Below are 10,740 nucleotides of genomic sequence, written 5' to 3' on the forward strand. Positions count from 1 at the left end.
AATTCCAATGCAGTAAAAGCACAACCGAATAGAAAAACACACACTGGAACACTGTCAGTCTTTAACTGAACTATGAATTATTCCTGAAGACTGCTTACAGAAATAATAAGAAAAATTGTCTCACTGAGTTCAGGCTGTGTTAAAGAGTAAAGGTGGTCATACTCACACACACACACACACTCATTTTCATATCTTAATGAGGACATGTAATTGACACAATGCTTTCCCTAAACGCTTACCCCAACCATAACCATCAAAAACGAATGCCTAAACCGAACCATAACTTAATTGTAACCCTGACACTAAAACCACATTTTGAGTCTCACAAATGCCTTCAAACTCGTGGGGACAGGCATTTTGTCCCCATAAGTAACTGTTGGTCCACAGGTATTGTGGCATGCCACTTTTCTGTTCTCACAAAGATGTCTACACACACACACACACACACACACACATAAAGTTCTTTTATTCTGTTCACATTATCTATCAGATATAAATTCACACACACACGCTGAGGGTTGTGTCAAAAAAACAAAAGCTCTGTGTTGACTCACATGATAGATGAGATGACCTAAAACGCAATGCAACAACAACCTGTTAGTAAGTCATTAACTTACTGATAGTAATTAACTGATAGTAACTTAGCAAGTCATACCTTTGACCCGACAACCCAGTGATGTCATATTGGCGTCAGATGGCACTGTACATGCTCCAAAAACAGAAGCTTAAAAGACTGATTGTTTAAATCTAGCTTCACAAACAGAGTTAAATCTGTGAAAGGTTTTCGGAGTAGGGCTCTGTGTTGTAAATTAGCCCAAATACATGTTGTGTTTCATGTCCACTTTAATGGAAAGCTGAACTAATAACACTTACACAAACCGTGACTGACCAGATTTTAGCCTCGGACCTGTGGCTATTAAACATTCACTAAACCCACTGTTTGCTGGGAGGAGCCAAACTGGTCATTTTCAGCGAAACTCTATGGCAACATGCGTAAAGGTAAAAGGAAAGATGTGTCACTCTGTCTTCTTTCCTGTAACTTTAGCAATTTAAAAGCGGGTTTCTGTTGTCTGCAGAACACGAGTGGGCATTCTTTAACCATCAGACGTTGTTGGCTTCGTATTCGGGTTAGGGACATGTGAGTTACTTGAGTAGAAAAACACAAGATAGCAAAAAGATGAGCTGGTGGTAGAAACGCTCACTAGTGTGCCGCAGAGAATCACTGCCTGCTCTTAATCTTCTGTTCTAGACGAGCTTCGATGCCGGCGTCCTCTCAAACGCCGGTATCGAAGTTCATGTATTCGTTACATGAACTTGAGTCAGTTTGACTTGTAATGCATGTGTTTGAGGACAAGATTGAATAAGGAGAGGGGTTTCAGTGAGTTACTGAATGCTGTCTGGACTGGACAGTAACAGGGACTCAACACGGAAGTCTAACGCAACGCAGCTGACCGCCCTCAAGAAGCTAATTCACAAAGCTAGCCAACAATGTAGCAGGATGAGTTGTAATAAAAACTCATGTATATTTTCTGTACAGCTGCAGAAAACCGAAGAAAGAAAGAATATCTAAACTCGTTTTCCTGGGTGTGTGTGTTCTTGTCTGGTGTATGTTTTGAGAAACTTTTCTCACATTTTATTCAAACCGCTGCTGCACTGTAACCGATCATTTCTCAAGCCGCTGTTTGCTGCTTTGTGCCGCTGCTGCTCTCTGTTCTGGTAATCAGCATGGGAATCAACGTGGCTGTGGGCTGCATCGTGTCATACGTCCTTCTAGATGTTGTCACAACCACTGTCCTGTACGCACATGGATCACAGCTGAGCACCTTCGCAGAGGATGCCCTCAACTTTAACATCCTTCAGTCTGCACTGGACATCTGGGGGACAGTGCTGCTCCGAGCCTCCCTCCTGCTGGGAGCCTCTTTAGGGGTGACATGGAACAAGGTGGACGGCCCGCAGAGGGTTGCTAAATCCACCAGCCTTATTCTCCTCATCTGTCTGATCATCATCACCTATACACTGGCCAAGCTGCTGATGCTGACTGAGGTGAAGACTTTGAGCATCAGTCACCAGCCCTGGCTCTTGAGCCTGATATGTTGGACTTGTGCCTCTTCTCTGGGAGTAATGCTGCTCTGGAGGTGGCTGGGGAAGGAGCCCGACTCTGACAGCAGTCATAGTGGTGACAGCAGCAGCAGTAGTGGTAGAGGAGCAAGGGGCCATGAGGACACTGAAAAGCTGGTGGAGACAGTTGGGGAGGAGGAGCAGGAGTTGGGCTCTGAGAGAAAGAAGAAGGAGAAGGCCAGCAGCTCAGGGGCCACACTGGGACGCCTGCTGAGCTACTGCAAAAAGGATGCTGAGCTGCTCTCTGTTGCTGTCCTCTTCCTCATCATCGCTGCTGTGTGTGAGTGTCCTCAGTGTCACATTATTTACTGCTGTCTGTTATAAAGGATTTAGACACACTGCCCAAACGCAACTGACACAACAGTGAGTCTGCAGGTTCTGACTACGCTACTCACGCCACATTACACAACACTTTCAGCTTTTTAATTGCTGATTGCAAGAATAAAATTAAAGGAGCTGGAAATGGTATATTTGGTGAATGCCAATAAATATCTGTACCTACATTAATAGGTCAAAGTAATGCTGAGTAACTCTAAGGCTCATTATTGTTTGTAACGGTGGGCTGAATGCCAGAGCCTCCAACAGCACTCACCGTTTTATCAGTTTAATCAATTCTTTAATTTATGGAATATCATTAAATATACATACATTTCATTCAACTCATTTTGGAAGTTTGCTCATTTTCTTTGAAGTACAATATAGGTATTTTCTTTACTCTAATAACAAATTCCTACATCTAAACTATGCATTTGTCCATCCATCCATTGGTTTTGTGCTGCTTAAAAAGCGATTACAGGGGCAACAGTCTGAGCAGAGACGCCTAGAACTCACTTTCCTTCACTCCAGCCTCCAGCTCCTCCACAAGGATATCCTAAACCAGCCGAGAGACATAATTTGTCCAGCATGTCCTTGGTGGGCCCAGGGATCTCTTTCTTGTTGGGTATACAAGAAAAACTTCATATTGGAGGTTTTCAGGAGGCATCTTAACTAATCTTCCCTTGCTGAACTGCTCCCCAGGAACTGAGCATCTGAGCTCTAAGGGTGAGCCCAAATACCTAGAGGTTCTGTTCCTAAATGTTAGAGAAACATTTGGGACAAGGGGAGTCCCAAAAAACAAAAAACGCCCTCACTATGATTGTACAGTGACCTTATTTTTCACTCTGATTTAGAATTGAATAAAAATAATAATAATTTTGATGCTCAAGTTGTCACAAAAAACATTTATAAATGGATCATCAATTGTACTTAGACCAGGGGTGTCCTGTGGGTTTTAGATGTGTCCTTGATCCAACACAGCTGATTTAAATGGCTAAACTCCCTCCTCAACATATCTTGAAGTTCTCCAGAGGTCTTGTAATGAACTAACCATTTGATTCAGGTGTGTTGACCCAGGGTGAGATCTAAAACCTGCAGGACACCGACCCGTGAGGCCTGGAGTTGGACACTCCTGACTTAGACTTAAAAAAAAGCAGGTAGTCCTAACATTACGTAATAATGACTCTGCTTTCAGGTGAGACCTTCATTCCGTACTACTATGGGAAAGTCATAGACAGCATGGTGGTTCACCAAAGCATGGAGTACTTTGCCAAACCTGTGATCATACTTGCAGTACTCGCCTTAGCTAGGTGAGCATCTGCAGTTGTAGGTTTTTATTTTTGTTGTGTTTACATTTTGTTGTAAATTACACAGAGGAATGCATTGTACTTATATAGTCAGATGCCAAACCACAGAACTGCTTCATGGCAGCCTTTTCTCTCTCCTCAGTTCACTTGCAATTGGAGTACGAGAAGGTGTCTTCACCCTGATGTTTGCGAGATTAAACATTCGTCTCAGGAACCATCTTTTCCGAACCTTGATGAGGCAAGAAATTGCCTTTTTTGATGACAATCACACAGGTGATGTTGAACGCGAGTTCCTGTGCACACGTCCCTCCCTTCATATGATCTGTTCTAATGTAATTCCACGCCCGTGTCACCCTGCAGGTGACATCCTTTCACGCCTGTCTGCTGACACCACCCAGGTGAGCGACCTCATCTCCCAGAACGTCAATGTCTTCCTGGAGAACGTTGTTAAGGGCGTTGGCTTCTTCATCTTCATGTGTGGCATGTCCTGGAAGCTCACGCTGGTGACCATCATGGGATTCCCTTTCATTGGTCTGATCTCAAAACTTTATGGTGAATACTACAAGGTAAAGTAGTTTTGTCTGAATGTTAATTTCTTTATATTTTGCTTCCAAGAAGTCAGATATTATTGTAATTTTTTTAAGTGGTCTTGAGAAATAGTTATTACAGTACAGCGTGCCGCAGCAGGGAAGGCGGACGCAGCTGCGCAGCATCACAATCACACCTCGCCAGCTTAAAATCTGTGCTCTACCTGCTGTTTGTTGTTGTTGTAGAAGTGTTCAGCTGCAAGCTGTGTATGTAATGTGACAACAACTGGTAAATAAAAGAATAAAGATGCTGAAAAGCATGTTCATTTCGTCGGGTCTGCCGTGGTCATTTACGCCAGGTTTGATGTTGTTTGGATGAGCTGCTCTGTTATTTTTGGCTAAAAATAGTTCTCTTTTCTCAGTGTGGAGAGTCGTTTTTACGAAGAAAGCTACAGTTAATCTGTTGTGCTTTCAGAGAGAGTATAATGTAACTGTCTTTTTGTCAAAATAGTAACTTTGTGATTGTCTACTTGTGACAGATCTGGGGGACGTGTAGATTGTAAATAGAAAGGAATCTCTGACACTATTCCCAAACAGGCTCTTTACTATTGATGATTAGATAACTTTTATAGTTTCTTCTGTTCTTTCCAGAATCTGGCCAAAAAGGTGCAAACAACCCTCGCAGAGGCCAATAAAGTTGCAGAAGAAACCATCTCAGCCATGAGGACGGTGCGGAGCTTTGCCAACGAGAATGGAGAGGCCGACTCCTATTACGCCAAACTCTTAGTCATGTTCCAGTTCAACAAAAAGCAAGCCCTGGCCTACGCTTGCTACATGTTTTCCAGTTGTGTCGGTATCTGCAGTTACCCTTTACATAATTCATCTGCATGCTTTATTTAGTGGTCTCTGTTTTTACCTTACAGCAAGGGATTTTTGTGTGTTTTCCAGGTCTCACAGCTTGCTCTCGAGCTGGCTATCCTCTACTATGGAGGCCACCTTGTGATTACTAATCAGATGAGTAGCGGCGCCTTGGTATCTTTTTTCCTATACATGCTCAAGGTCGGCGAATGTCTTGAGGTATTTCATCTATCATTCTCCACAGGTCGTTTGTTTTCTGTTCTGAAGACACGGCAATGAATCCATGTTGTCTTCACTTTGCAGAGCATTGCATCAGTGTACACGGGCCTCATGCAAGGAGTTGGAGCTGCTGAGAAGGTTTTTGAGTATCTGGACAGGAAACCCGAGCACCCCTCTGATGGCACAGAGGCTCCGGAGACATGCGCCGGTCTGGTTGAATTTAAAGACGTCACGTTTGCCTACCCGACACGCCCTGAAACTGATATTCTCAAGGTTTGTCCTCAGGGATCCTGAACACCTGAAGAAATTATTCACAGGTGGTCTGTTTGACTCATGGTGGTAGAGATGAGGGCAGTTTACTAGAAGATTGCAACAATATAACCAACTAAACGAGGGTGAAGTTAGGATACGGTTGACATTATGTCTGCTTAGTTTGAAATGAGTCTTTTTGCAGGGGGTGTCATTCCTCCTGCGTCCCGGAGAAGTGACTGCCCTTGTGGGACCTTCAGGCAGTGGGAAGAGCTCCTGTGTGAGTCTTCTGGAAAATTTCTACCTTCCTCAGCAAGGCCAGGTGCTGCTGGATGGAAAGCCTGTTCAAAGCTTTCAGCATGACTACCTCCACTCCAAGGTTAGTCAGTGTATAAGACATTTTATGTGTAATCTTTGTATAATATCTGGAGACTTGGGTCAGTTTTACTTTTTCACATGTAGAAAACAGCAGGAACTAGACTAAGCAGGAGGCCTGGCTCTGATACAGTGTTCAGGAGGCTATAAACATACTGACAGTGAATGCACCAAACTATTAGCTGCACTATTTGCACAATCCAACATCACAAGAACTTTTGTTGAGGGGTTGTCTGAAAATCTCCTGAAAAAAGCAAAACTGCCAATGCCCATCTCTATGTTTTCTGATTTTCCTGCCCTGTGTCAGTTTCTGCTGGCAATGACAAAAACTAGTCTCAAAAAAGAAACAAATTAAAAAAGGTTTAAAAAAAACTACCATTACCATACCATACTTTGTATACAAATACACCCCTTGATCATGGCTTGTTAGTCTTCAGCTTACAGTAATTTCTATTCTTTATTGTGTGTCTGCAGGTGGCTCTTGTAGGTCAAGAGCCTGTGCTGTTTGCCCGCACAGTTGAGGAGAACATTACCTATGGCCTGACTGATGTCCCCAGGGAGGCAGTGCTGCAGGCTGCCACCAAGGCTAATGCTCATGATTTTATTACCACTCTTCCTAAAGGCTATGAAACAAGTAATTATTAAATCTGTTCATTTGTACATCAGCTTTTTATGTGCTCTATAATGGACATGCTTATTAAGCTGGGACCTCAAGAGGAAAAGTCACATTTAACATCGGTCCCTGGCAGATTTGTTTTACTATACAGAGCTTTACTGTACATTGCAAAGCTGCTTGCAGAGGCATCAGAAACTATAGGTTGGCTGACACAGCTTAAGTAGCATGCACCATTTGAGATCTGCCAATAGGATGTGTGGAAAAGTAAGAAGTGACCATGACATAGTGTCAGCCACACTGAGATCAGCTGATTTGCCAGGCTTGCCAGCTGAGCCTGACACCAGGGTCTGCTTAAAACTGACACAGTGCTCAGATTTAAATCCACAAATATCACAGCCATACAAAAAATAGAGCTGTGTTCTGTAATAAAGAAATGAAGATGTGTTTCATAAGATGAAATGATGTATTTGACTGACTTTCACCTTACTGTTTTCTTGAGGTGTTGGCGAGAAGGGCACACAGTTGTCAGGGGGACAGAAACAAAGGGTTGCCATTGCAAGAGCTCTCATCCGCAACCCTCGTGTTCTTGTCCTGGATGAGGCCACTAGCGCTCTGGATGCAGAAAGTGAACACATTGTAAGTGTTATCAAAGCCAGAGGAGAGCTTCAGTACAGCAGCTGTTACCAAGCAGACATGCAGCATATTTGCATTATGGAATAATATAGAGGTGCTGATGTATCTGCTGAATTCACTGCAGGTTCAGCAGGCTCTGAACAATATCCTGCGGGACCACACCGTGTTGGTGATCGCCCATCGGCTCAGCACAGTGGAGAAGGCAGACAACATTATTGTAATTGACAGGGGCCACGTGGCAGAACAGGGATCTCACAGTGAGCTGATGGCCAGCGGCGGACTCTACTCTAAGCTGGTTCAGAGGCAGGTCCTGGGCATCGAGACCGGGTCGGAGGTCCTACACTCACCACAAAACGCCAGCTGGAAGTCAGGTGGAGGACAGCAGTGGAGAGGACGAAGCAGCAGCAGCAGCCTGAGCGAGTCTGAGTGTAGTGTGCGTTACTGAGAACGACCTGCAGTGTGGATGTGGCACTGGACTGTAATTAAGTTAAGTTCCCTTGTGCCATTAGCTATGAAGAGCTGTCCACTCAGCTTTTCTCTAGTCTTTGCACATCCACATTACCAATGAGCACTTGCTACCCAGTTCTGCTGGTAGCCATACATACACATGTTTGACAAATGATGTGGTATGCTTCACATCTTGAGCTGTTCTGTTCCTTCTCCATAATTTTCTCTTCCTCTTATTCTGTTTTTCATAACCATTGAAAGAATTCTGTCATCATGCACTTTAATTGTTTTGCTCTCTCTCTGATAGGTTAATTTAGGTTTTGCAGCCTAATGATGGCCTCCCTCACTTGCACTGACCTCTCTTTGGGTTCATATTTAAAATAACAGTGAAAAGCTATAAAATACAAATTCAACACTTTAAATCAATTTCAGATATTATGTTGGTAATGAAATAGCAAGGGAACGGGCCTCAGCTGTCCATGTTAGTGCTTGTACAGCTACAGGGACAAAAAAACGACAAAAATTGTATGTCTCCAACAAATTATTGACCTATCTGTTTCCAAACATATAAAACAGGGTTGGGACAAATAAAACTTGAATGAATAGCCTGTTTGGCTATTATATTAGCTTTAACAATAGGAAATGCAGGAGAGGCGTTGTTGTATTTTGTGTTTTAGCTTTTAATACCTCCTTATTACACTCCAGCCATAATTAGTTTTTTTTTTTTTTAAAATTCATCAATATTTAGTTCTGCTGTTGTATTCTTTTCACTGTAGCAGGCATGGAGATGCTGGTTTGGTTTTACTGTGTGGAGTAGGTGGTATTATTAGTAAAAAGAAAAGACCGGTGCCTTTGTCTGTGGAATAGTGTGCAATAAGAATATTATATGATTGAAAATGAATAGCACTACAGAAACATACTGCAATTGTATTTAACACTGACAATGAAAAGTAAATGTGGCTAAATAAAGTATTCCTTTATTTTTGCAGACATGTTCTTATATATGTATGTATATATGGCAAGTGAATATATTCCGTATATGATGGTAAAATCCCTTTTTTAAATGGCAATAATGGATCATGAAATATGAATCTTACACCCGCTGTGTCTGTTGTAATACTGGTAAAATATCCCAAATAAAATTCTGAATTATATTTATGTTGCTTCAATGACAACGACTACAACTGAAATAACATTTATTTATAGACTGAAAATGACTGAAACCTTAGTAACTAACCAATATGCAAATTTTAAAGCAAAAATTGACTAGTAACCATAAAGTCCATATAATTGCCAATTAGCTGTTTCTTCTACGTTGCTCCATCAAAATAAGAAGGCTTCAGGAATCTATGATGGATATTTTACACTATAGTACGATTATAAAAATAATTGTCAGATTAATTAATTGTTGTCCTCGCGACAAACCGTCATCCACTGGGCTCAGGCCACCTCTTTGCTTTTACACAAGCGCCATCTAGTGTTGTTGTCACGGTCACGCATTTCAAATAAAGACTTGGGAATCTTTAAGTCATTAGCAATAAAACTCTCTCTATAAAAACTGTGTTAAACGCATATTTCCTGATTAAAACCTAATTTCTTTTTTCTTTTTTTTAAAGATGAATAATTTGCAAATCATCTAAGCTTTTCATTTTAAATTGTGCAAAAACAAATTGTGTATGTGTATGTAGTATTTGTAAAGCTAAAAATGGCCAATGTACATTAAACTAAGTAGATTAACTGACAAAGGTTCAGTAACATGGTTTGATATAAATGGAGCATTCCAAATCTTCCTCCCTGCTTAGTAAAAGAAAACTGTGGGCAGATAGTTTGCTATTTACGAATACTGTTGCTCAACGCAAAGTTAAAAGAGTTAGAGGATTTCAGTAACAACTTTTGTGTGTGTGTGTGTGTGTGTGTGTGTGTGTGTGTGTGTGTGTGTGTGTGTGTGTGTGTGTGTGTGTGTGTAAATGATCGAGATTGCATCCTCAATACTAAAAAGAAGAGGAACCATATAATTCTATATAGGGTTTTAATTTTGGGGGTTTTGTTTTTTGTTTTTTTTAATTAATAAAAAACCCTTATTTCATTAAGATACTGCCAAAACACATTCCTTATGTATTACAGCAACATGGCTTTTTAACAAATGAGCGCAGGTTCTACTCTGGCCTGTCTACAGTCCAGAACTGTCACCCACTGGAAATATTTGGCCTACTGTTACCTGACAAAGCATTGACGCATCAGCATTCAGCTGAAATCTAATATCAATTTTTCAAACTACAGCAATTGATCTTCTCAGTTCCCAAAAGCTTGTAGAGTGCTGTTAAAAGCAAACCATGATGCCACATATGGGAAGCATGCTCCTGTTCTCACATTAAAAAAAAAAAAATCTTGCTATTCAACTATATACACTATATATAGATTGCAATATATAGAGTGTAAAGATTTACATACCTTGTCCATCTCCTGTACCATTTTTGGTTGCACCATATATACTGTAATCTAAATGCGTTTATTTTACGTTTTGTTTTTTTGTCATTTTCAACATTTCATATGTTATTTTTGTACTTAAAAAAATAAAACTTCTTATTGAACATGAACAAAGTTTCAAATAATGAAGTCACTGTATGTGTAAGTAATCCCTGTGGGTCAAAGATGGCTTCCGATACGTCAGACAGATTCTTTGCTCTAGCTCTGTACGTTGTCACTGAGAATGGATATCCCCAATATGGTCATCACAGGCATACAGCTCTGGTTGTGAGCTTATAAGTCCTGCCCACCTGCTGTTTGTGAAGCGACTGTGATTTATAAACCTATTCTCAAGCATAATAGTTCACATGTAGCTGTGTTTAAAGGCCTTGGTTAAAGAGAGTGAACATGTGGAAACAGTGTGAATCACATTTACACTAATAACATACAGTATTTTGACATAATATTATTAACAATTAATATAGATTTTTTTAATATAGTAATGATGGTAATGGTGGTGATAGTGATAATGATATTAGTGGCTTTACCAACAAGTGCAGTTCCTGTAATGGCCATATGAGGGTTGTCTCTAAAAGTCAATGAAATTCTA

The 10,740-nt window shown here is 41.1% G+C and overlaps 1 protein-coding gene across 1 annotated transcript; it reads left to right on the forward strand.

Moving 5' to 3' along the window:
• The first annotated feature begins 1,286 nt into the window (after positions 1 to 1,286).
• On the forward strand, positions 1,287 to 8,818 carry LOC116321093 (ATP-binding cassette, sub-family B (MDR/TAP), member 9). Its single transcript, XM_031740854.2, has 11 exons — positions 1,287 to 2,398; positions 3,629 to 3,743; positions 3,883 to 4,013; positions 4,101 to 4,306; positions 4,919 to 5,116; positions 5,216 to 5,344; positions 5,429 to 5,617; positions 5,799 to 5,972; positions 6,443 to 6,602; positions 7,084 to 7,220; positions 7,342 to 8,818. Exons 1-11 carry the CDS (start codon positions 1,726 to 1,728, stop codon positions 7,660 to 7,662), a joined length of 2,433 nt encoding a protein of 810 aa, XP_031596714.2. The 5' UTR covers positions 1,287 to 1,725; the 3' UTR covers positions 7,663 to 8,818.
• The last annotated feature ends 1,922 nt before the right edge of the window (positions 8,819 to 10,740 follow it).

This window comes from Oreochromis aureus, linkage group 12 (assembly GCF_013358895.1).
Source record: "Oreochromis aureus strain Israel breed Guangdong linkage group 12, ZZ_aureus, whole genome shotgun sequence".
In the NCBI taxonomy this organism is placed as follows: Eukaryota; Metazoa; Chordata; class Actinopteri; order Cichliformes; family Cichlidae; genus Oreochromis; species Oreochromis aureus.